The sequence below is a fragment of the Phascolarctos cinereus genome, unplaced genomic scaffold (assembly GCF_003287225.1).
Source record: "Phascolarctos cinereus isolate Bilbo 61053 unplaced genomic scaffold, phaCin_HiC Scaffold_726;HRSCAF=1367, whole genome shotgun sequence".
NCBI lineage: Eukaryota > Metazoa > Chordata > Mammalia > Diprotodontia > Phascolarctidae > Phascolarctos > Phascolarctos cinereus.
The window spans coordinates 319846169-319873803 of NW_027556098.1; the positions used below are offsets into that span (position 1 = coordinate 319846169).

At 43.9% G+C, this 27635-nt stretch overlaps 1 protein-coding gene across 1 annotated transcript in view; it reads right to left on the bottom strand.

Annotated features, from left to right (window-relative positions):
- Positions 1-21909, bottom strand: part of PAK1 (p21 (RAC1) activated kinase 1) — a 120367-nt gene extending 98458 nt beyond the window's left edge. The window contains 2 exon segments of the mRNA XM_078156934.1: positions 994-1201; positions 21479-21909. Coding sequence (XP_078013060.1) covers positions 994-1183 — 190 coding nt within the window. The 5' untranslated portion in view covers positions 1184-1201; positions 21479-21909.
- Between the last annotated feature and the right edge of the window lie 5726 nt (positions 21910-27635).

Consider the following 27635-nt stretch of genomic DNA (forward strand, 5'->3'; position numbering starts at 1 on the left):
CCATTTCTAGCACCACATCTCCAGAATGCATCTCCTTCTCTCCACCCATTCTTAGGTTCAGACCCTCATCACCTCTCATCCAAACTACTACAATGGCCTCCTAATTCTCCTCCTTGTCTCATGTCTCTCCCCACTCCAATCCATTCTCCACACAGCTGCCAAACTGATTCCCCTCAAGCACAAATTTAACTAGGTCACTCACCTACTCAATAGACTTCTGTGGCTCTCTGTTGTTTCCACGATCAAATAGAAGCTGTTCCAAAAGTCTTAGTGCAGTGATAAGCTTTAATAGCCTGCGAAATAGTTTACACAAGCTATTAAAGTCCATCACTGATTTTGGGAACAGTTTGTATAAAATCCTCTCCTTGGCATTTAGAGGTCTGCACAATTTAGCCCCAGTCTAAAGTCATTATACAGCAGGTCTCAAAAGTTTAAGCTTTAATAGCTTAAACCTGCACTAAGATCTTATTCCAGCACATTACAGTCTAGTCGAAGGGGCTTTCTTGCTCTTCCTTGCACGTGACGTGATGCTCCATCTCCTATCTCTGTCGCCAAAGGTGCCCTTTGTCCTGGCCACCTTACATCTGCATCTGCCTCTTAGAATCCCTTAATCTTTCGAGCATCAGCTAAGGTAACACCTTCCACAGGGAGCCTTTCCTGTTGCCCCCTCCCTTAGCTGCTAGAGCCCCTCCCTCTAAAAACCATTTTGCATTTTTACTGAACATAGTCTATATGTACATGTCTCCCCCTACAGAATGTAAGCCCCTTGAAGGCAGGAATTTTCACTTTTGTCTTTATATCTCCATTACCTAGCACAGTGCTAGGCACATAGTTGGCACTTAATAAATGCTCATGAACTAAATGATTTTATTGCAATTGAAACACTGAACTAGTGGCTGCCAAAGAACCCTGGATCTGGGCTCTAAATGAAATCGGTCTTTAAAAGCCAAACAACTTAGAAAGGTGGAGAAAGGAACAAAATGGTGCACGTACTCTTATCCCCTGGTAAGATGTTGCGATAAAATCGGTCTTTTTTCTTCTTTTCCTCAGGGTTTGGAGGCAAAGGTTTGGAGCCGTGGTTCAGGGTCCCAGCGTCTTTCCCGCCAGCTCCAATCATAGTGCTGGTGTTTCTCATCGGAGGGGCCGGAGGCTTGTCCTGGATGTCCACACTGTTATTGGACATCTTCACAAGGAACCGCTACTACAAAGGGAGGCAAGGGAAAAGAAGAACAGAGAGAGAGAGAGAGAGAGAGAGAGAGAGAGAGAGAGAGAGAGAGAGAGAGAGAGAGAGAGAAACAAAATTCAACCTCAATATTCTGAAGCAACAAAGAATCAAAACATGAGTTAAACACCTAGGTGGTGCAGCAGATAGAGCACCAGACCTGGAGTCAGCAAGACCTGAGTTCAAATTCAGCCTCAGACAATGATTAGCTGTGTGACCCTGGGAAAGTCACTTAGCCCCATTTGTCTCAGTTTCCTCATCTGTAAAATGAGCTGGAGAAGGAAAGTGCAAACCATCCCAGTATCTTTGCCAAGAAAACCCAAAAAGGGGTCATGAAGAGTCAGACGTGATTGAAACACCTATGTTTGCACCCATTTTTCCAGGCAGTTTGGCAAGGTGAATTAATACAGTCAATCAGTCAGTCAATAAATATTTATTAAGCACCTATTATACATCAGGCACTGGGCCAAGCACTGACTAGACTTGGAAATCAGGAAGACCCAGGTTTGAACCCCACCACCAATGCTTTCTAGCTGTGTGAACATGAATAATCCCTCACTTTACCTCCTACAGAATCAGTTTCCTCATGTACAAAATGGGAACAAATCACCTTCAATACCTGTACCTACCTCACAGAGTTGTCCTGAGGTTCAAATGGAATAAGGTATGTAAAGAGCTTTATCAACCTCCTAGCACTGTAGAAACACAAATTATAACTCTTATTCCAGGCCCAGCTTCAGCCCCACAGCAACAGAAAATCCTCACATTTATATAATATCTTATTCTTACAAAGTACTTCTCCAACTTGTCTCTTATTTGCTCTCCCCAATAGCCCTAGGAGGGTAGCAGTGCAGAGGGAATCCCCGTTTGAAAGTCTGAGTCTCAGAGCTGAAATGAACTGTTTGGGGTCAAAGTCAGTAGCTGAGTCAGACAGCAAAAAATCCAGGTCTTTTCATTCCAAATACAGTGCTCTTTTCACCATACTAGTCTTGTCTCATCTTTCTAAATAACTTTTAGCTGACTCCTTGCTAGGAAGTCAAAAGCACTTGGAGACAAAGTGAGGGAGTCAGGAGATGTGAGTTCCAGTCTCAACTCTGCCCCTGACTGACTCACTGCATGTGCATGCATGCATGCGTGTGTGTGTGTGTGTGTGTGTTGTGTGTGTGTGACAGAGACAGAGAGAGTGAGAGAAGAGTGAGAGACAGACAGACAGACAAACAGACAGACAGACATTGAGTAAGGTGCTTTCTCTCCTCTTGCCTATAGAGAGGGGATAATAATCCCTGCCCAGGTGTGTATGGAAGACTCAATGAGAGCTAAAGGATCAGACTAGTTTAAAAACCAGCAATCACCATCCAAAAGTCCACCATTGTGATTACTATCTAAGAAACAGAAGAGAGCTCAGGTCAAAGAAAGGAGCTATACACACTATGGGCTACCTGCCTCAGGAGGGAGTGAGTTCCTTGCATTAGAGGCAGCCAGACAGTACACTGAAGAGAGTCCTGAGCCTGGGGTCAGGAAGATGAGTTCAAATGTAGTCTCAGACAGACACTTCCTAGCTGTGTGACCCTGGGCAAGTCACATAACCTATTTGTCTCAATTTCCTCAACTGTAAAATGGAGATCATAATAGCACCTACCTCCCAGCATTGTTGTGAAGATCAGATGAGACACTAATTGTAAAGCACTTTGCAAACCTTAAAGCACTGTATAAATGCTAGTGATTAACAGCTACCCTCAAGCAAAGAGTAAAAAGGATTTGTCTAAGGTGCTGCTGGAAATGTTCTTTATTTGTTTTTTTTGTTTTTGTTTTTTGTATTTAAGTTCAAAATGAATAGAAAAAATGTCTACAGGAAAAAAAAAAAAGATAACTGTAGGAGAGCTTCTTGGTATGGTACAAATTTACACTTGATGGCAGGACACCAGGACAATCATCTCCTGTACTCCAGACACTGAGCCTAAACTCATATGACACACTGTTGACTCACCCTGAGCTCACCACTAGAATCTCCTGTCTTTTCCACCAAAATGTTGTCTAGTTATGAATGTTTCATCCTGTATATTTGCAGCTCCTCATGGATCCCTATTTAATTTAATCTCAACAGATTGGCACCATCATTTTACTCTACTTTTGGGGATCTCTTTGGACTGGAACCCAGATCTTCGGATTCCAAGTCTAGTGCTCTTTCTACTATACCATACTGGGAGTAGAAAACTCCCAAAAACCTAAACAAGGGAAGGAAAGATCTTTGCAGAGAGACGGAAGCAAGATGTTTCAGTGAAACTTTCTGCCCTTTAATCCCCCTGGCTATGTCTATTTGCCAAGGATTAAGGAGGATGGGCTACTAATGTAGAAGGCCCATGATGGGCAAGCCTAGGTCTTAAGCCAAAATTCTGGAGACACTATTCTGTTCTGGTGAAATGCACGTTCCTGCTTAACAAGATTTCAAAACTAATTATAACTGGATCATGATGAAGTGATGGATTGACCACACTTTCCCAATACCTCCAGAGTTCCACGGAGCTCTAATAATTTATGAACAACTAATTATACTCAAATATTAATTATGTATTGACTAAATGGCTCTACAGTAATAATCATCACATTCTACAGGAATGAGGGCTAGCTCTTTTCTCCAGGAAACCTTAAAATCCAAGTAAACTCTGTGCATGCTCTCAGGTCCCAGAAGGAACAGGGAAGTGGCCAGTTATGCTCATTTGATAGATGGAGAAAATGAGACCTCAGGAGGTTAAATGACTTCCCCCAAGCAACTCAGAGGCATTGCATCAATAAATGTCTCCACGCCAATAAAAGAATGGAGTCTAGGGGAGGAGTTAAGGACCATCTGACTGGACTAATGTTTAACAGGAGGAATTTAATCAGAGTCTGAGCCAGACTGGATATGACTGAAATGGAGGAACAAAGGTTTTTGCTATCCCCTTTCAAAGGACAGATACAGCTAACATAATATACAAAAGTTGGGAGAATTACTGAACAATCAAGCTAGAAGACCTAGGGTTCTAATCCAGAGCTTGGAACAAAGACCAAAGTGTGGAAAAGCTGTAAAGAACTCAGAAAACTAAATGTTTAAGAATTGGTAAGAATCTTAGACTAGAAAGAATCTCAGAAAACTGGATGTTAAGAATTGATAGATACCTGGAAAGACTTATATGAACTGATGCAAAATGAAATGAGCAGAACCAGGAGAATGTTCTACATAGCAACAGCTATTGTACGATGTACGACTGTAAGATGAAGAACAGTGAAAGACGGGAATTCTCAGCAATACGATGATTCAAAACAATGACAAAGGAGTAAGGATGAAGCATACTATCTGCCTCCAGAGAAAGAACTGATATTGATTGAATACAGACTGAAGCATGCTATTTTTCACTTTCTTTATTTCTTTCGATTGAATACAGACTGAAGCATGCTATTTTTCACTTTATTTCTTTCATTCCTTTTTTTAAAATTCAAGTCTTTTTATACAAAATGACTAATGTGGAAATGTTTTACATGACTGCACATGTACAACTATATTGGATTTTTACCATCTCAGGGAGGGGGGAAGGATAGAATTTGGAAATTGAAACTTTTTAAAAAATGTTAAAAAATTGTTTTAACATGTAATTGGGGGAAAAAAATTAATAATACTCAGTGTCTAGAGTAAGGGAGATGATTGTCCTGGTATCCTGCCATCAAGCATAAGTAAGTAAGTAAATAAATAAATGAATAAATGAATAAGCATACACACACACACACACACACACACACACACACACACACACACACACACACACAGAGAATTAGTAGGAACCCTAGAATGAAGAATGACACAACCGGAAGGGGCATTAGATGACAAAATGTAAGTGATACTAACAAAGACAAAGGCAAATTAAGTCATGGCCATTATGGGGTTTTTAATAAAATAAACACATACACAAATAACTATAACACATTACAGTATAAGTATATAAAAGCGGTATGGGCAAAAGGCTGGCTACAAGGGCTCTGGAGACCCACAGAATCGTTACTGACTTAGGTGAAAACAAGGGTTTCCTGCTGGGCCTTGGAGGATGAGTAGGATTTCAACAGACAAGTGAAGAGACAGGAACTCCACGCATGATGAACAAAATGATCAAAGGCGTGATAGGGTAGCAGGAGACACGTGAGCAGAATGTTCAGTGATTAAGTTCAGCTGAATCGTAACAGACATGAAAAAGATTAATGGAAGGTAAGGCTAGAAAGGTGGGTTTGTAGGAGAAAGGTAGAACGTGGTTGCCAGGGTAAGGAGTTTGGAACTGAACCTCTAGGCATTGGGGAAATGCTAAATTTTGTAGGAAGGAGGGAGAGGGGAGAGGGGTGTGACAAAGTCAGACCTGTACATTGGGAAAATTATTCTGGCAAGCAAGGCAGGATGGACTGAAGGAAGAGATACTGGAGGCTGGCTAGAAGGCTATTTAATAGCTCAGTCTGGAGGTGATGAGGACCTGAACTAAAGTGATGGCAACGGGAATGGAAAGGAAAGGAACAGACAAAGAAAAAGAGGAGAAGGAGGAAGAGTCAACAATTCCAATCAAAAGATGGATGCTTAAATGTTGGGGGCAGGAGTTCCTCATTGACGTATGAGGAATGTCTTTTTAAGCAAAGACAAAGGAAGCTAAAAGAACATTGGACTTAAAAGTCAGAAAACTCATGTGCTAATCTCAGTTCAGCCATCAAACTCACTGTGACCTCAAGTGAGCTACTTCCCTTTCATGGGCCTCAGTTTCCTCCTCTGCTACAAGGAGGAGGGTGGACAAAAAGACCGGTGAGTTTCCTTCCAGCTCTGATACGCTCCAACGTTGTGATTCCATGATTAGGTGATTTCACTGAACATCCCAGACTCGACCTTTGTAGCTCTGTGCTCTGATGGACAAGCCTTTGGGCCAAAACCAACAGCCTCCCCCTCTATGGAGTAGTAGTACAATGTGAAAAACAAACATTCATAAAAAACCAGGCAAAAATGCATCTGAGAAACAAGAAGGCAGAGGGGTAACTTAATAAGCATCTTCCAGTTATTACCCAAAGAAAGATAACCAGCTGTTCTCCACTGGGTACAGGGTAAGGGGTCAAGGGCTTAAAACCACAGGAATAGAGTCACAGAATTAAAGTATGTCAGAGCTGAAAGAGAGCTCAGAGCATAAACTATTAGAGATAGAAGGGGCTTTAGAATGTAGAATATTAAAACAAATAAAATCAGACCTGGAAGGAGCTTAGAAAATGTATTAAGGGCAGCTAGGTGGCACAGTGGATAGAGCCTTGGAGTCAGGAGCACCCGAGTTCAAATCTGGCCTCAGACACTTGATACCTATTAGCTGTGTGACCCTGGGCAAGTCACTTAACCCCATTTGTGGAAGGAAGGAAGGAAGGAAGGAAGGAAGGAAGGAAGGAAGGAAGGAAGGAAGGAAGGAAGGAAGGAAGGAAGGAAGGAAGGAAGGAAGGAAGGAAGGAAGGAAGGAAGGAAGGAAGGAAATGTATTAAGAGATGAGAGGGACCTCAGAACAGACACTATAAGAACAAAGACTATAACAACTTCTGGAAGGGATCATTAACATAGAATGCTGCCTTATACAATATTTGACTAGCAACAGACCTTAAAATATAAAATGTCAGACCTAAGAGGACCTCTAGAGTCGCTTAATCCAAGTTCCTCATTTTACAAATGAAGAAACTGAGCCCAGAAGGAGAAGTAACCCAAGGTCATGCATTGAGTCAGCGGTTGAGCAGGGACTCAAAACCGAGAAAACTCGGGGCGCACACCTCCCAGTTCAGGGCTTTTGACATCACGCTGGTCCCTATTTAGGAAGAAGAACTTCTTGACTTTCAGGAGTTAGTAAGATAATGAAATGGATTCCTGAGGAACCATAGTGCAGCATTTCTGAATCTTAACTTTCAAAACCAGTGTTGTATGGTTGAAAATGAAACTACAAATGGATTCTGAAGAGACAAATTCAAATCCTAGCTTTGCAACTGTGTAGCCTTGGACACAGCACTTGAAGCTCTCTGAGTCTTAGTTGCCTCATCTATAAACGGAGGGAGGAGGAAGAGGACAGTTGAACTAAATCACGGCTGGAGAGCTAAATGTAGCTTGCACAGTTCCTGAGTATGGGCCAACCAGATTAAAATGTAATTGGGAAATGTTTCACAAAATAAATAAAAATATAGCACAACATGGATAATGTTAATTTGTGGTTTTCTAAGTCACTATGCAGTCCACGGGGATATGTTTCTACTTGAGTTTGATACCACTAGACTAGATGGTCTCTGAGGACCCTTCTAAAGCTATGATCGTCTTCTACTTCCCCCAGAAGCTATTCCAAGCTCTTTACTCCTAAAGGACTCCCAGACCTTCTCCTCAGACCCAGCCAACACCTCTCCACCTCCCAAGCTGACAGCTTTGCCTCTTATTTTGCCGGAAAAAATTGGTCACTTGATAAGAACTCCTTAACCCATTCTCTTCATCTCAAAATCCTACTCTTTCCTCCCTTCCCCCATCTCTAAAATAGCAGTCGCCCTTTTCCTTGCCAAGGCCAGGCCTTCTACATGGGTACTTGATCCCATCCTTTCCAGTCTTCTCCAGGAGATTTCAACTTCAATCACCCTCTCTCTCAAGTCTTCAATCTCTATCAACTGGTTCCTTCCCTGTTGCCTAGAACTGGCCTTCTTTATTCCTCACATATAACATTCTATCGCTAGTATTCATGCCTTTGCACTGGCCATTCCTTGAGGCTGAAAAGCAGTCCCTCCTTATGTCTGCCTTATAGAGTCCCTCACTTTCTTTAAGATGTAGTGAAAGCACCATCTTCTACAAGGAACCTTTCATGATGACCTCAAATGTTAGTACCTTCCCTCTCAAACTACTCTGTATTTAACTTCTTTGTACATTTTACCTTTATGCTGTAATACTTTTATATGCTATAAAGTTATAATAGTGGTGGGCCTCAATGAATCCCCTTCAGAACAAGATAAATAACAAGAAAGAAGTTAAGGACTTGAAAAGATTATTACAAAAATCAGAGATGAAAAACCGCTTGTAATTACTGAATGGTAACGGAAAGGAGTTTACATATTGCTCAGCTGTGCATCACTTCACTTCCCTAAGCCTTATCTATAAAATGAGGAGAGTTTACCAGATGACCTCAGAGGTCCCGGTCCCTTCCAGCTCCAGAGCTATAAATCTATGACTCTAGAGATGAACAGCAGTATAGTGTATTAGAATTTCAGTGCTGACACAAATTATCTGACTTTAGAAGAAAAAAGAAACAACTCTGTCATCTCTCTGAGATTCTTTCTTCATCTATAAAATGGAGATAATAATTCCCATTACCTACCTCACAGGATTATTGCAAAGGAAAGCACTTGGAAAACCTTAAAATACCATAAAGAAATGAACACTTGCCTCTGCAGCTGCTGTTGTTATTGTTTTCATTCATTTTAAGGCAGGGCCTGGAGGTTTAGGGTGGCTCATTGGCCCAATGGAATGCTGCAGCTTGGTATTTGCTAGGGTGGTTGTTTTTTGTTTTTTTTTCCCTGGTATCTGTTTGGCCCATGGCCTGCTACAAAAGCCTTTGGTCCTTGCCCCTGACTATTACTGGAACACCACAAAGCTGAAGATATTTCTTAAAGGCTGGAAGGAGTGAAGAGGGAGGAAGAAGGGAACTTCATACCTTTTCATCGACTCATAGGACCCGAGGCAAGAAGGGCCAGAGGTCAAGTCCAACTCCTACCAGAAGCATGAATCATGTCCACAGGGACAGCTCACTGTTCTATTTTTCTAGGCTAGTACATAAAAAATACGAGCTTAACAGGGAGGAGACCTGAGTTCTCATCCTGGATTTTCCCTTAACTCAATGGATGACCTTGGGCAATGTGGCTCAGTAAATAGAATGCTGACCTGGGAGTCAGGACCTGGGTTCTACTTCTAGGTCTAGCCTTTCCAGCTGTGTGATCTTTGGCAGATCACTTCTCTCTTGTTTGTTTCCTCCTTGGTAGAATGAAGGGCGAACAGAAGATCTCTCAGGTCCTTTCCAACCCTAATATGTCTGCTTCTTGGTCACTTCCTCAATTTAGCCTCAGTTTCCTCATCTGCAAAGCAGAGATAACTTCTCAGCTCACACGATTATTCTTATGTTATTATTTATTACTTATTATTATAATATATAATATTGGGTATGAAAGCACTTTGAAGAATCAAAAGGAACTTCCCCAAAATAGAGTGAGCTGCCTAAGGAGGTAGCCCAATGGAAGTCCTCAAGCAAAGGCTAGATCAAGATCTCTTGGAAATGTTTAGAAGGGATTGTTAGTCAGTGAGTATGGACTGGGCCACATGGCCTCTGAGGTCCTTTTAACTCTGAGATTCTGCGGCTACAAAAAGGGCATCAGCCTCATGGAAAACATATGGTATTGGTGTCTCTGGGAAAGGTCTTGGGAAATGAGGACATTAGACTGAAGTCCAAATCTTTAGGCAAGTGTGGGAAGACTTGGGCTTGAATCTCAGCAGTGCCAGGATTTAAACACAGGCCTTTTGACCCCAAATCCACAGAAAAAGGAAGAAAAAAAAAACAGGGAAGAGAAAGAATCAGAAGAGGTAACAGAGGAAGAAGAGGCAGAGAAAAGAAAAGGTAGAAAAAGAACAGAAAAAGAAAGGAGGAACAGGAAGACGGAGAGGAGAAAGGAGGGAACTGGAGGAAGAGAATAAAAACGAACAGGAATAAAAGGAGGAGAAGTAGCAGGAAGATGAACAGAAGAAATGGTGAGAACAGCGGAAAGGAGGAAGAAAAATCAGAGAAGAAGCCCAGCAGCTGTTCCTGGCTCCCAGCTGCTTCACAATGGTATGAGTGACTTGAGCAAAAGCATGGATGACAAAAGTATCTTAGGATACAAAGCAGGGAGGAATAGTTAACACCATCCTTCCTCATCCTCATTCTCATCCTCATAGCTACTACATTAAGTGTCTACTATGTGCCAGGCACCATGCTCAGAGCTTTACAAATATCCTCTCATTTGATCCTTACAACAACCCTGGGAGGCAGGTGCTGTTATTATCCCCATTTTACAGATGAGGAAACTGAGGCAGACAAAGGTTGAATGACTTGCCCAGAGTCACACAACTAGTAAATGAGGCCACATTTGAACTCAGGTCTTCCCAAGTCCAGGCTCAGGGATCTATCTACCACACCACTTCAATGCCCAACATACGAGATCACAGGGTTGGGACCCCAAAAGATTTCAAGCTAGAACAATGGGAACAAGCTAATATAATGAAATGTAATAGGAGGTTACAGATGAGGAAACTGAGGCAGGCAGAGGTCACGTGACTTGCTGCAGATCACCAAGGTGGTAAATGTAATACACACGTGGGTTCAAAAATTCAACTTCACAAGTACTAGATGGTGGGGGAGGCGTGAGTAGAATTTTTTGCATTAAAAATATCTGGCAGTTTGAGTGGCCTACGTGTTCAAAATGAGTCAACAGTATGAGATGGCAGCCAAAAAGGCTAATATCATCTCAGGTTGTTTTTAGAAAAGCCCAGCACCTTATGCATGGCAGAGGACAGCCCTGTTCCATTCTGCCCTGGTCAGTTCACAGACATTGGCTTGTGTTTGTAGAAAGGCAGCTGGAGAACATCCAGAGAAGGGAATGGCCCGGAGACAACGCTAGGCAAAGAGGGGATGAAGGAACTGGGCATGTTAAGCCTGTAGAAAAGAAGCTTGAGGAAGGACATGGTCGCTGTCTTCAGATAGTGGCTCTCATGAGGAAGAAGAGTAAGACTTCAGTTCTGTCAGCCCCAAGTGGCAGAAAAGAAAGCAATGGCTGAAGATAGGAAGTATGAAATTCAACTAAATGTAATGATGGTAACTTGCAAAAGCAGAATCTTCTTTAGGGAATTCCTAACAAAGAGTGTCCTATTTGAACACTTTCAGTGACAGGGAACTTAACCACCTGAAGAGGCAATACATTCCACTTGTGGGACAGAAAGAAAAGAAAATCTACTTCATACTTTAATTGGTCCTAATTCTGCCCTTTGGGACCAGAGAGATCATTTAAATTCTTTTCCCACATAACAGCCCATCAAGTTGTTGAAAGCAACTACCCTATCTCCCCTAACTCCAAACCCCCTCAGTTAATTCAGCAGAACTTGGTATGGCCCCATCTTTAGTTCTCCTTCAGGTCATCCTTATGCAGACATGCTTCAATATAACAACATCCTTCCAAAAACATGTCACCCAGAACCAAACACCACGCCTCTCCTAAGCTAAAGTTATCTTAGGGTTTTTAGGTTTAGTGATGAAAAGCTTCTCCCAACCACAGCCCGAGTTTTAACTTTATTCAACAAAGATCGTGCTGAGTTATTGTGTGTGTAAGCGACGCTCCCTATGCAGCACAGGGAAAGAAAGATGAATAGGAGGCAGCTCCTGCACTTATAAAATTTATAAGTCAGGAAGGGAGAAAGAGAAAGCTCACTGGCCGAGTTTTCCATTCAGTTATTCAACAAACATCAGGACCCAACTGTGCACAAAGCCCTTTGTCGGACACTGCAAATATGAGTTAATAACATGATATGACATACCTCTTTGACAGCTGCATGCAGTGGCAGAAAACCTATGTTGAGTCTCAGCTCCATTAGTCACCAACTGGGTGATCTCAGCCACATCCCTTCCCTTCAGGCCTGGAGTCAAGAAGACTCATCTTCTTGAGTTCAAATGTGGTCTCAGACACCCAGCTGTGGGACTTTGGGCAAATCACTTAACCCTGTTTGCCTCAGTTTCCTTATCTGTAAAATGAGCCAGAGAAGGAAATGGCAAACCTTTCCAGTATCTTTGCCAAGAAAACCCCAAATGGGGTCACAAAGAGTTAGACACAACTGAAAACAACTGAACAACAGTTCTAAAATCTATGATCCCAGGTTGGGGAAGTGCTGAGAGATTGACAGAATGAGGCCAGGGGCAGTTTCACGGAGAAGCTGGGCCTTAAAGGAAGGGAGGGACATCAATCATCAGAGATTGGGGGAAATATGAAGAATCACAGATTTAAAAAAACGCACACTGCATTGAACACAACCTCAGAGTTCATACTGTACAGACCAAGGCAGCATGTTACAGTAGCTAAAGAACTGGACTTGGAAATCAGAGAAACCTGGATTCAAATATAGCCTCTGATACTTGTGAACATGGTCAAGTCACCTTGACCCTGTAGGCCTCAGTTCCTCATCCATAAAATGAAGGAATTGGATTATAATGCCTCTAAGGTCTCATCCTGCTGTAAGCCTATGATCTAATGGCCTGAACTCTATAAGCAAGAATACCCCCTCTACAACAGGGTTTCTTAATCTTTTGGGGGTCCTGAGCACCTTTAGTAGCAGTCTGGTACAGCCTAGGTCCCTTCGCAGAATCATGCTTTTAAATGAATATATGTTATTATTCTTCAGTCCTTTCAGTTGTGTCTGACTCTTTGTGACCCCATTTGGGGTTTTCTTGGTAAAGATACTGGAGTGGTTTCCCATTTCCTTCTCCAGGTCATTTTACAGATGAGGAAACTGAGGCCTGTGGAGGTCACATGACTTGCAGGAGATCACCAAGGTTGTAAATGTCAGAAGTGGAATTTGGACCCGGGAACTCTAACACCAAAGAATAACTCTTTCCAAATGACTCAGGCAATGGTGTTGAGGGTTTTGTTCATTGGAAAAGTGGCCTTCACCCATAACGACAACAATAGAAAAAGGACTCTTCACCATTCCTGAAATGCCCATGGTGTGTCTACTTTTATTCACATTGATCTTTCCATCTGAAATGTACACCACTATCTCTAGTTGTAGAAATCCTATCTGTCCTTCGAGGCTCCAATGGTACTTTCTCCAGGAAGTCTCTCTCGATTTCCCATCTGGGTGAGCTGTCTCTTGCCTCTAAATTAAGGAAACACTCCTGGGATTATTATTCTAGCCTGCCTTGTACTAGAATAGTGTCTACCTCTTATCCTTCCTACTAGACAGGGAGCTCTCCAAGGACAAAGGTGAGTGTCTTCTTCAATTCTTTACACACAGTGGACGTGCAAGTCTGGCAACAGGAAAAAACCAATATGGCGCCACACTCCTTCCCCAACCACATCTCATTCTACATTTGCCTTCACAAGCTCTACTTGTCTGACCAAACTCTTATCTCCTGTTCTCATTCAGCCCTCTTTCAGCTGCCCCTAGGCTGGAAATGTACTTGGTCTCCATCTTTATCTGCTAGAGTCCCTCCTTTCCTTTAAAGCCTAAGTCAAGTATCACCACCTTCCTAGAGCCTTCCCTGATTCACCCCAGCTGAAAGTGAATTCTTCCTCCTCCAGTTTCTCATGGCATTTTAAAATACTTATTTAAACAAACAGTTAGTTAAGAATCAGAAGTATCCAAAAATAGAATGGGCTGCCCTGGAAGGTAGTGAGTTCCCCAACACTAGAGGTCAAGTGGAAACTAGATGACTACTTATTAAGGATGCATAAAAGGGAATTCCTGTTCAGGACCAGGCTGGATTAGATGATCTCTATGGTTTCTTCCAGCACTGAGTTCTGAAAAATAGCAAGTGAGCCTGGGGAACTCCCCAGGACTATAAACAGCAGTTGCTGCTGTAATCCAGAGTATAATTTCTCCCTCTGATAGAGTAACCCATCCATGGAGCAACCCATCCATGGTATCTCATCCTATGCCACTCTTCTCTTTTGACATAAATCCTTAAAATAGATATTAAGGGGCAGCTAGGTGGCGCAGCGGATAGAGCACCAGCCCTGAAGTCAGAAGGACCTGAGTTCAAATCCAGCCTCAGACATTTGATACTTACTAGCTATGTGACCTTGGGCAAGTCACTTAACCCCACTGTCTAGCAAAAACAAACAACAAAAAAAAGATAAAATAGATGCTAAAACTAGCTAGAGGCCATCTGAATTTTTAGCTACTTTGTGGAGAGACAAAGGCAGTCCTCAAATTGTCTGTCTATTATCTCTCATTCTTGCTATGCGACCAGCTAATCTTCTTTTTCAGTCATATAGTTCACTTGTTTCAATTGTGTCTGACTCTCTGTGACCCCATTGGGGGTTTTCTTGGTAAAGATACTGGAGCAGTTTGCCATTTCCTTCTCCAGCTCATTTTACAGATGAGGAACTGAGGCAAACAGGGTCAAGTGACTTGCCCAGGGTCACATAGCTAGGAAGTATCTGAGGCTGTATTTGAATTCAGGTCTTCCTGACTTCAGGCCCAGTAACTCTATTGGGCCACCTACTTGCCCCCATTTTCAGTCATGCATGCCTTCTTATCTTGGCTTTTATGCCACTTCTCCAATCCAAGCTGTTGGTAGTGATAGGCTAGCTAAGTCAATAAGCATTTATTAAGCACCTACTATGTGCCAGCCATAGTAGGCAAAAAACATACCTTGTTCTCCAGGAGCTCATAGTCTAATGGGGGAGAAAACATGCAAACAACCACGTACAAACAAGCTGTAGTCAAGAAAAATTAGAGTTGGTCCCAGAAGAAAGGCACTATGATTAAAAAAGACCAGGAAATGCTTCTTCAAGAAAGGGAGATTCTAGCTTAGACACTTTGAGTCCCTGCCTTTCTTCATCCAATCAATGCATAGCACAATGCATAGCACAATGCTAGGCACTGGAAAACACTTCATTGTTGACTTGCTGACTTGGCTGCCCATTGCCTTCTATTCTGCTTACGACCATCCTGGTACAGACCTTCATTCCCACTAGCCTGGGTCATTGCAAAGGTTTCCATAATTTCCATCCTTTATATACACTGCCAGGTTAATCCACCTGATGTACAGAACTATGTTTATGGGCTACTCAAAAACTCCCTGACGCTCCCCATTGCCTACAAGGCTGATCCTGGCCTTCACAGGACTCACAGGTGATCTGGTATCACCCTACCCTCCTTCTCTCCTTCTCATACTATTCCCAGAATCACTTACTTTAAGGGACCCCAGAGATCATCTAGCGGCCAGGGGTGGGGAACAAATCAGATTTGTTCTGTAAAATTTGGATTCAGTCAAAGGCCACATTTAAGGATCTAGAAGGCCACAAGTGGCCTCAAGGCTATCACATCTGATAGCCCAAATTCCTCTATTTATAGGTAAGAAAACAGAGTCCAAGAGAAGTGACATGATTATGCCAAAGGTCAGAGAGCTAATAAATATCAGAGCTTTGACTTGAACCCCGGTCTGGTCTAAATTCAATGTTTTTTCCCTACTGCACCAAAACTGCTTCCCATGTAGGGCATAGATGATGATCCTTGTTTTACAGAGAAGGAAACTTGTGGTCTCAGGTGGTAAAACAACTTGCCCAAGATGACAAAAGGATACTTGTGATAACAAACCAGCGACTACGTGAGGAACGTGAGGACTCCCCAGGTGGTCTGGCTTTGAAGTCACTCAGAGGCCCCGAGTTCGAATCTCTACCCTATGACTTACAGTGAGACCTTGAACTAATACCTCTCTACACCTCTGTTTCCTCATCTGCAAAACACAGAGGTTGGAAAAGACCAACAATTCTTAACTATTTTGAGTGTCATGGATCCCTTTAGAAGTGTTGGTGATGCCTATAGACCCCCTTTCTCAGACAAAAAAAAAGTTCTGAAATAAATGCTAAATTTCAGTTAGAGAGCATAAAAATCAAAATGAATTTTTTCCCCTCTGAGTTCGTGAAGCCCCTAAAATCTAGGGAGGGGTCTGTGGACACCAGGTTAAGAACTCCTAGACTGGATGATTATTCAGCCCCTTCCAGACCTAAATCCTATGATTCTGGTGCTAACCCTATCCTCTTCACTTCCCAACCAGCCACCTGAGTTGCCTGTTTTTCTTGCCTCCCCAGCTAGGGAGGCTCACCCTTGCAGCCTGATACGTACTCTGGACCCAACTTCATGATCCTGCCAGCCTGAAGCTGACTTTAAGAAAGAAAGGTGGGGGAGTAAGGGGGTAGAGAAGAAATATCTGCCTATGTCACACAGTTCTGTGATGTGGTGAGTCACAGAGGGAGCTCAGCTCAGCTCAGCACTGAGCCATCCAAATGGCCCCGAGCCAGGAGGAGAAGTTAACACGCTGCAAGCCTGCTTCTCTTCCAAGCTAAGGATTGTGTGTCTGGCCAGGGCACAGAGGCCCACCGACTGGCTTCTCCCCATCTCATCAATGCAAATTGTGGGTAAGCAATCAGAATCTTAGGCCATTAAGAGCTGGAAAGGGCCTTAAAACACAGAACTGGCAGCGCTAGACAGGGCCTTGGACCACAGAATGTTAGAGCTAAAAGGGGCAGAACACAGAATGTCAGAACTGGAGGGACCTTAGATTGAAGAATGTCAGATCTAGAAGGGGCCTTAGAACACAGAATGCTGGGGATTGGGAGGCACCTTAGAGCACAGAATATGAAAGCTGGGAGGGGCCTTAGATTGAAGAATGTCAGAACTAGAAGGGGCCTTGGAACATGAACTGCCAGAGCTAGAAGATACCTTAAAACACAGATTGTCAGAGCTAGAAGGTACCTTAGAACACAGACTCTCAGAGCTGGAAGGGGCCTTAGAACAGAGAAAAAACAAGGAGTACTTCTCCCAACTCCCAGCACAGACCTCTTTCCATCCTGCTATCCCTAGATAAGGGTCCCTTTTTAAACTTAATCCCAGCTAAATTCAGCACAGTCAAGGCTCTGGCCTGAGGCCCATAGGCACTAGGTACCCCCAGTGCCAAACTTTCCCAGGCTCACTCCACAGCTGCTAGTACCAGAGGAATAGAAAAATTTCCTAAAGTCAAATGACTCAACGGGAAAGGGGGCTTGGCCTGACTGCTCGGATGACCCTCCCACTCCTGAGCTCTTTACTTTGATCTTCCTTTAAAAAAAATCCATCAGCAGTCAAATCATCTATCCAATTCAACAAATATTTATTAAATACCTCAACCCTGAAGGTGTCCCCAACCAGGCCATGTAGGGGGTAGAGTGAGTAGGGATTCTAACCACTGGGGGAGCAGCAGCCTCAATTTCCTGATCTGTAAAATAAGAGGTTGGTCCCTTTCAGTTCTTGGTACCAGGATACCCTAAGTATAAACTACCACGAAATCAGATGAGGGAGAGAGGGCAGAAAAATGTAAAGCACCCTCAACTCAAGCAGAGGGAAGTGAACAGAACCAGGAGAACAATTTATACAGTAACACAAATATAAAGACAATATAAAGACGAAAGACTTAGAAACTCTGATCAATGAACACAATAATTTCAGAGGACTCACAATTTGACGTGCTATGCACTCCCTGACACAGGGAATGGATGCAACGTACAAGCCGAGACCTACTTTTTTGGACATGGCCAATAAGGGAATTTGTTTTGTTTAACTATTCATGTTTGCAATAATGCTTTTGTTCTGCTTTCTTTCTCAATGCAGGGCAGGAGAGGAAGAGGAGTATTTTTGTTAACTGAAAAAAAAATTCCATAAAAAACAAAGATCCCTCAAATATATTATCTCATTTGGTCTTCACAATAAGCCTTCCAGGTAAATGGGATCAGATTTATTATTGTTATGATTATTGTTAACAATAGCAATAACGTTGGTTGAAATGAACAAGGCCTAGGGTGATTTGCCCAACGTCAGGCATTAAGTTGGCCTCTACATATCCACTGTAGCTCACACATCTTCCTCACACACTACATTGTGACTGAACCAAAAATGGAACACAGGCCTCCCACTCCAATATCACTTCCTGGCAGATTGGGAGATGGGAAGGGGGTGAGAAAAGTGAAAGCAATAGAGAGATTGCAGGTGTTAGTCTACCTGGTCCAAGGAGAGACAGGCCACCCACCACCTCGCCATTGAGAACAACCTACCAAGGTTCCTACAGGCTTCTGGGCACTCCTTCCCCATAGCTAGATGCCACGTAATCCTGCCCCAGATCACAAACGACAAGTCTCCCATGAACAACCTTTGGGACTGCAAGTCCTTGGGAAACTTAGAACTTGGGACCTGGGCCTCTGTCTGAACCAGCCAGCCCCTAAAGGCTCACTGCAGATTCAGAGATTGCTCACTGGCTTCCTTCCACTCATTTCCTGTACCCTTCGTACTCAACTCTTTGCTGTTTCTCTCAACACAGGGGCAGGTCTAGGAATTATAGGATTTAGAGCCAGAAGAGGCCTTATAATAGAGAAAGTCAGAAGTGAAAGCTACTCAAATACCAGATAGTCCCAACCACCTCTTTTTGCAGTGAGGCTATAAAGAAGAAATTTGCCGATAAGATCACACATCATAAAAAGTAGACAGAGCAGGTTGTTTTACTTTAGCTATGCAAATTTATTATAAGGATTTTCTTTTTCTTTTTTTTTCCAGTGGGTAGGGAGCTGGGGAGAAAAAATAAATGCTTGATAATTGAAAAATAGTAAAGTCTGATTTTTTAAAAAATAAGGAATAGGGCTCTTTTGAGGAAAAAAAAAGGCAGAGCAGAGATCTGAACCCATGTCCTTCGACACCAAACTCAGTGTTCTTTCACTACACAGTGGTGAGGCAAAAAGTAGTAAGTGTTCAGTGAGGAAGAAAGGGCAAGGAGAAGACAAACTGGGATGGAGGGGAGGGGCAGTGCTGAGAGGCTGGGTAGGCACAAGACGCCCCAGACACAATCCCAAAGGTCTCTACAAAGAGAAAGTTTCTGGTTAAGAGGGGAGCCTATAAGCAGAAATTTCAAGAGGAACTAGTCATTTAGAGTGGCTTCTAAAGTTCAGCAGTTACCAGAAATGGGGGTGGTTAATAGAGAGGGAGGGCAAGGGGGAAAAAGAGGAGAAAGAATGGTAAGAGGAGAAGGAAGTGGAAAGAGGCAGGCAAAGAGAGGGTGAAAGGGGGAATGAGTAAGAAGGAGAAAAAAGGAGGAGAATGAAAGGAATAAGAATAAGGAGTACGTAGAAGGAAGAGAGGGAAGAGGTAAAGGGGGGAGAAGGAATGGTAAGGGAAGAGATAAGATGGGAAGGGTGGAAAGAGAAAAGGCAAGGAGGAAGAGAGGTAGAGAAGAGGAGTGACAAAAAGAAAAGAGGATGACAGGAAAGGGAAAGGTAAAAAAGGAGAGAAAATGGGGGTGGGAGAGATGGATGGAAGAGGGAGAAAAAGGAAGAGATGGGAAAGAGTAAAATGAAAAGAGGAAAGGAGGATTGAATGGGTGGCTAGAAAATGAAGAGGTCAGATTGAAATGAAAGAAAAACTGGACAATGGAAGTAGAAGGAAGGGGGAAGAGGCCCATGAAGTTCTATAGCTATTGTGGGAAAAGAATCAAAGCTTCTATATTTCTTGACCAGGATAACAAAAGAGGAAGGGAAGAATTTCAGAAATGTCCCAAGTCTTTTCCTCTTCTCCTCAGAGCCTTTTGTTGTCTATCCTCACACCTAGCCTGGTAGTTCTCACTAGGCAGCCCTTTCAGCTGGTAAACTCCCTGAGGGCAAGAAACAAGAGGTATTGGGTCTCCTCAAGCAGAACACAGCTGCTTCACCAGCAAGCTCACCTACAACCTTCCCCTTCCCCATCCCCCCACAGGTTACAAGAGATCTTAGAATGTTAGTGCTGGAATTAACACTTCTAGAGCTGGGAGAGTGCTTCCGGGTCAACTGGTCTGAGGGGTTTCTTAACCTGGGGATCAAGACCTTGGCAGTTTTAAATATACATATATGTGTGTGTATATATGTGTGTGTATATATGTGTGTGTGTGTGTGTGTGTGTGTGTGTGTGTGTGTGTGTGTGTGTATACACACACACACAAAATAACTATTTCAATATAATTGGTTTCCTATTTGATCCTGTATATTTTGTTTTATGCATTTAAAAATACGTTGCTAAGAAGGGACCCACGGCCTTGGCAAGGTGTCTAAAGAAGAACACAAGAAAAGATTAAGAAGTCTCAACTCCATTTTACACATGAGATAACAAGCCCAGAGAAGGGAAAGGACTTACTCTCTAGGGAAACTTTAGTTCAATAAATGAATTAATGAAGCTGTAAAACCTGTCATTAGCTCAGAGCCAAAGAAGACCAGTTCACAAGCACCTCACCAGCACCACCATCTTCTGCCTCCCCATCCTTCCCCCTCCCCAGTAAAATAAACATCGGCGTTCTTAACCTTTCCCTCCCCGAGAAGTCACTGAGTCTTGGACGGCTGGAGGACTGCCATCTCAAAGCCTGGCTCCGATGGAAAGGTATTGGGATAGGACACCTGGGTCCTATTCCCACATTCATCACTGCCTGCTAGGGGACAGGAGCCCTAAGAAGTCTGATTTTAGAGTTGAAAGTGACCTTAGAGATCATTTAACCCAATCCCCATCCTACCTGGGAAAAACAGAGATTCCGAGAGAGATAACTTGAACAAGGTCAGACAGATAATAGGAGCAAAACTAATGTTAGAAGCCAGGTCCTTAGACTCAAAATCCATTGTTCTTCCTCTTTGGCTGGACACTTAATAAGAGAGGGTGGAAACTAACCCCACCCCAGGCTCTGATCTCACTCCCACCCCCTAAGGAAACTCTTAGCTCTTACAGAATCAATGGTCAGTCAATCTGAAAGGGGAAAAAGCCTGATCTGGGCCCCTCCAGGGACACAGGGGCCCCCAGCTCCCAGAGAAGGAAGTGGTTTGTGCAAACAGCTCGGCCAGAAGAGCAGTTCCCCAAAAGCATGGCTTCCCCTTGCCTTTCCCAGGGTGTTCCTTCTCCCCACTCCTGAACCTGTGCACCTTGGTACTGCAGTGGGCACCTGTGCGGGGCTCAGGACAGACCCCACTCCAGGCCAGGTTTTAATCGGTCCCATCCAAGAGCTTACCATGCTAACTGATCTATCAGAGTCGAGAACCCTAAGGAGTCCGCCAATGTGGGGTCAGTTATCAGCCACCTCCATTCCCCAGGGACCCTTAATAAAGGGGCCTCAAATCTGGATCTGGGGTCCCATTTTGCAAGACCCCCAGGATACCAAGGAGCTGGGGGAAGGGAGAAGTAGCCAACCAGTCCCTCCCAGAAGGACAGCGCACCAACCCCGGCAACCACGAGATTCTCCAAAGCCTGATGGTTTCTCCCATCCCACAAAGACCCCAGGGCTAAACCTGTGGGGTTTAAGGGCGGTAGCAGCCCCTAGGTACCTGAGTGCACCTAGCTCCAGGAGGTTCCCCGCAGCGGTACTAGCCCTCTCCCCTCCCCCCCGGCCCCACCGCCCCAGGCCCTCGAGGGCTGCCCGCAGTGGGAATTACCTGGCGCAGCAAGGAGCCTGCCCCAGCATGTCCCGTCCCTTTCCTTGGCCTGGCCCAGCCAGGCTCGTACCGTGCAGCAGAAACGGAGGCGGCTCGCACCCCAGCCTGGAGCTGGAGCACTAGGCAAGGCTAGGTAGAGGCGCTGGCCCGCAGGTCTCCCTGTGCCGCAGTTGGCACACGCGGAGCCAGCCAGCCCGGTTGGCTGCCTCTCTCGCCTAGCCTGGCCTGGACAGGGCTCGGTTTCCCAGAGCTGATGCGCGATGCCCTCCCTGCTCCAGTCCGGCGGGTAGGGTTACAGCGCCCAACAGGAGGAGCTGAGTTGTGGTTGGCAAAGGTGGGAGGGGGAGGGGGTGAAGCAGAAGGGGCGGAGGGAAGAGTAAACCACAGACCCAACTGGAGCCTCCTCCTTTCTCCAGCCAACGAGCTGGGGAAGCAGTTTCTCCTCCCCGCCTCTCCCTTATTCCATCCCCAAGCCAGAATGGACAGAGGATTCAGCTGGATAAGATTTTCATCTCCATGCAAAAGCTGCCCCCAAGGGGCGTGCTCTGGTCTCTCCCAGCAGCACAGAAAACGTGGAAGAACCGCCCTGGGACATCAATTAATCATCAACTTTCTGCCCACCCCAGGAATAAAACTCAATGTTCCTAGCACCTCACTGAAAAACGCACCCACCTCCCCACCCCTAATAAAGGCAAAGAGAGGGAGAAACCATCTCAATCTCTTCCTCTTTTTGGGTCTCAGGGTCCTCCTTGGGGATTAGAGGGGATTAGAAGAGCCACTGAGGTCCCTTCCGATTCTGACATTCTTTCTATGTTTTAAGGTCCCTTCAAAGCGCTAACATTTGGAGAGTCTAAAAGCACCTGAAGTTATTCATCTGGAAACTAACACCTCCCCCCATGCCCCAACCCCCAGCACAGTGCTAAACACAGCATGCTTGAGAGATGTTGAGTGAGCAAATGAATGTATGAAATCAATCACTTCCCCTGGTCCCAGGATCCTTAAGGGGGGGGGAGACGGAGAGACGGAAAAAGGGGGGGAGGGGGGGTTGGGGGAAGGGGAAAAAGAGTTCGATGCAGTGATGAAAAAAGAAGTCAAAGATTCAAATCCTAATTCTGCCACTGGGTGACCTGCGAGTCACTGCACTTTGGGTGAGGTTTGGTTTCCTCAAATATACTCTGAAGAATTTGAACAGGATCCTTCCTAGTGATTGATCCTTTCAGTTCTTAATCCTTTGAGCAACCCTAGGAGGTAAAAGTGGGGGGAGGTGGCCAAGAAATTCATTGCAACAAATATTTATTGATGGGCACTGAGGCTACAAAAATACAAAAATAACTCAACAATCACTACCCTCAAGGAGGTTAGGTATTTTCTACCAGAGGTGGAGGATGGGGAAGAGGAGGCACTGTGTATGGCCTATAATGTGACAATCCAATGCAAGATAATTTGAGGAAGGAAAGAGTAATAACAAGGGGAGGGGGAGAGGAAAGGAGGAGAAAGAAGAGCTCAGGAAAGGCTCTGAATAGAAGGGGGCACCTGAGTTGAGCCCTGAAAGAGGCTAAGGTTTCTTAAGGAAGGAAACTAAAAGGCAGAGCTGAGGAGGGGGCTGGTCTATGCCAAGGATGGAGATGGGATGTCAGGTACCGAAATATAAGTCAGATTCTTATTACCTATAGCCTGCACCATTGAACAGCTTCCAAAATGGTCTCCCTGCCTCCAACCTGTCCACCATAGACAGCTGTCAACATAATTTCCCCAAGGAACCCCTAGCTCAAAAACCTTCTGGGATTCACTGCTGCCTTCAGGGGGAAAATATTGTCAGCTCCTTAACCTGGGATCGCAGGCCTTCCATGATCTGGATCTCACCTACCTTTTCAGCCTTCTTTCACATTATTCCCCTTCAAGAATTATATTTCAGCCAAAATGGACCAATCACTGTTTCTCCCCTGGATGCTGCACCTTCCACCCAATATATTCACAAGTTGTTCCCTATACCTGGAATGCCCTTCCTTCTCATCCCCAACTCTCAGAAACCTTGTCTTCCTTCAAAACAACTTGGGTACCATCTCTTCTGTGAAACCTTCCCTGATCTACCTTGGTCATTTCTTCCTCCTCAATTTTCCTTTTACTATACTTACTTGTGTATATATTGCATCCCCAAATAGACTTCAAGGTCTTTACCAGAAAGATTATTTCATTTTGATTTTGTATCCCTAATGTCTTACTGTAAGAATCAAGCCTGCCTGGCAAGTTTTAAAGTACTGTATGCATTTAAGCTATTGTTACTGTACATAGTAGGGTCTTAGTAAATGTTCAGCTGAATTCAACTAAACTGAAAAACAGGTGTGAGCCAGACTCTGGAAAGCCTTAAATCTGGGGATAGAGGGAGGAGGCCTTTATATTACATCTCAGGTAGAAGAAATACAGAGCCACTGAGATTTCTGAGCAGAAAAGAGACCTGGCTGGGCCTTAGGAAGATTAATTTGGCAGCTGTGTGGAAGGTGGATTGGACAGAGTAGAAGCAAGGAGACCAATTAGAAGACTTTTTGTCAGTCTCTCTAATGCAAGAGTTCCCATACAGTACAGCAACAGTGAGAGGTGATGAGGGCCTGAACAAGAGGAGCAGCCATGTAAACAGGGAGAAAGGAAAGGATGCCAAGGAGGTCTTAGAGGTAGAATCCATAGGATCTGGCAGCTGCCTGGATAGAGAGCTGGGAAGGGGAGAGCCCAAGGATCCTGAAATGTCAGGGATGACTCCAAGGACTTGAAACTCAAATGAGAGGACACAGAAAGATGGAGATTTGGAGGAAAGATGGGTTTAGGGCAGGGGTTCTTAACACCTTTTGTCTTAGGGACTCTTCCAGCAGTATGGTGAAACCTACAGACCACTATCAGAATGTTCTTAAATGCATACAATATGTATGATTTCAAAGGAAATCAATTACATCAAAATACTTATTAATTTTTTTTTAAAAAATCAGTTCATGGATTAAAGAATCCCTAGTTTAGGGACACAGGGCCAACTGGCTTTGCCCCAGTAGCAAGAAGGATGGAGGTGGGTGCTATTACACCTTGAGCTAATTTTTTTTTTAAAGTCCTAAGGCTCACATATCAGCCTATAAATCCCATTCCTCCCCCTCAAGTCACACAGATCCCTTTACCCTCTTTGAGACTACCCTTGGTGCTATAGCTAACCTCATTTCATGAACTTTGCCTCTACCACCCATTTCTATGCCCTTCACACACACACACACACACACACACACACACACACACACACACACACACACACTTAGCCCCACCCTTCCATATCTGAAATCAGGAACATTTTAGCATGTGAGCTAGTGTGGATTGATGGGTTGAAGCCTCCCAGCCCCCAACAGGATTTGCATTTTAAAAGAGGTTCTACAGGAAGGATTAACCAAGAAAGCATGTTCTCAGATGGAATTGCAGGTACTATGACATCTTGATAATAAAACTCGTACATTTCCATAGTATTATAACCCTTCAAAGTGCTTCCCTCACTTCCAACTGCTCTAAAAGGCAGTTAGTGCTAATATCATTATCCTGATTTTTGTACATGAAATCACCATGGAGGTAATGTGATTTATCAAATGTCATTTATATTGGTGGGAAGGAGCGAATCTTCTCTCTGCAAATCAAACATCACATAGAGGTGGCCATTTCATAGAGGAGGCCCAATGAAGGAAATCGTACCAACCTGCATCTACAGCTGGATCCCCATGAGTCTCTGAGGTTGAATTTGAACAGGTCTTTCCTCACTCTTTGTCTAATGTTCTAACCATTCTGCCACCTAGCTGCCTCATCAGTTCAAGGTTGGACGACCACTTGTCAGGGAATTGACAGAGGGGATGGATGCATGTTCAGGTAGGGCTGCCTCCCTTGATCTTTCATCACTTTGTCCCAATCCTGCCTTCTGGGACTATACAGAGCATGTTTAAGCCTTCTTCCCTGTGACAGCTCTCCAAAAGGAGATAGCAAGCATGTACCTGCCAGGGCTTCCCCAGTTCCTTCAGAACTTTCAACTTATGACGTACTCACTTCCGGACCACTTTCCATCCTGGTCACTCTCCTCTGGATATAATCTAGTTCGTAAGTGTCCATTTTAATATAGCCCCTAGACCATTAAAAACAGGATTCAGGGCTTAGGAAATAGGTTTACCTCCTATATCATTTCAGTATTATGACAATAATAACAATAATAAAAAATAGCTAACATTTATATAGTGCTTACTATGTGTCAGGTACTGTGCTAAGTACTCTACAACTATTATCTCGTTTGATCATCATAACAACCCTAGGAGGTAGGTGCTATTATTATCCCCATTTTATAGATGAGGAAACTGAGGTAAACAGAGGTTAAGTGACTTGCCCAGGATCACACAGCTAATAAGTGTCTGAGGCTGGTCTTTCCACTCTACTACTTCTTCTACTACTCCATATGGGGTGAAAACCAAGGCAGAAGAAGATGGCATGTATTCCCTTTTCTTTGGATGTGATGCTTCTGTTAATGTAGTCTATCAATTTCATGTGCAGTCTCCAAAAGATAACTCATTTTGGGGTGGCCAGATATCTGGTAACGAGCCTCTACATCCTTAGCCAGACACAATCAGGCTACGTTATGTTACCAAAAATAACTAGATCATCTTCCCTTAAAACGGAATACCTGAAAGCAAAAAACAAACTATAGAATAAAAAATTATGGAAGATATATTGGGACTGCCAGGAAGCTGGCCAGTCATGTGGCGAGAATGAGAAGTATTTCCAATGGCACCATCCAAGTGGTACATTAGCACATAATTTGGAGATACTCAACAGAGCCAAAGAAAGCCTTCACCATGTTGAGTGGGTGAATCCTCTAATCATGGAAAAAGAGAGACCAGAATCGTGCAAGACAGGAAGGTATTTGTGTGTGTTGGCGATTAACAATCTGTATCAGTGGAGGAAGAGCTCACGCAAATATCTCAGTTCCAGGAAAGCAATCACATATTGTTGGGTTTTGCTTCTTCTTTTTTTTAAAGACTGACACATCACATGTCTAAAATTGAACCTGTAGTCCCAAAGTAGAGTCTTACTGGACTTTATATTAATCCCTGCTAAATTCCATCTTCATCATCACAGTTGACACTTCTACTGACCCTGACATACACTCCCCTCCTTGGATCAAAATGGCAGAGTACAGTGGATTTGGAGTGGAGAGGACTAGGGTTCAAATCCTGCCCTTGCCACCTAACTACCACGTTGCCCAGCAACTTAAGCAACTTCACCTCTCATTCACTTTCTTCATCTATAAAAGGGGGGAGTGGAAACTAATGGCCTCTGGAGGAAGTCCTACCCAGCTTAAAGCCTATGATCCTATGACGTTCACAAAAACACAGTGAGATAGGCAGGGGTGTTTTTATTACTTCAATCATAAAGCTAAGGAGGAGCATAGGCAAAAATGCCTGCCACAGTCATACAGCTAATAAACAGCAGAGGCCAGATTCAAACCTGGGTCCTCCAAATTTCTCCTGTGCCATCCTACCCACCAGTTCATACCTATTTAAATCTTGATTCTCTCACCCAAAATAATCAAGTTAAGTTTCTTCTCAGTTTCATGTCATCCCCAAACCAGACAGGCATGTCATCTATGTCTCCATCCAAGGCATGGCTAACAATGGTAGACAGAACAGCTAACAGTTAGTTGTAGAGCACAGAAGAATTAACAAGTTCACACATTACACTTCTGTTTTAAGTTGTCAACCTCAAAGGCCACCAGGTCCTAGAGGCAGGTCTCCTTTATCTTTCACCATTGTACTGTCTCCTTGCCATCTGTCACAAGCATGGTCGGGTCCCCCCATTTGGAGCAGGTACAGCAGAAATAGTTCTGGCTCTAGGGTCAGAGCACATGGTTTCAGATCCCATTTCTGATGTTTATCATCAGTGTGAACTTAGATGAGTCACTTAACATTAGTTATCCTGGGTCTCAGTTTCCTCATCTGTAAAATAAGGGGGTGGAAATAGAGGTCCTCCCAGGTGTGTTTCCAACTATAGATTGAGGATACTGTAACCCTATGAATGAATTGGGGGGGGGCGCAAGGGGTAGGGGAGAGTCCTCTTTATATCCTACTACTCGACTTGGGGCAGCTAGGTGGCACAG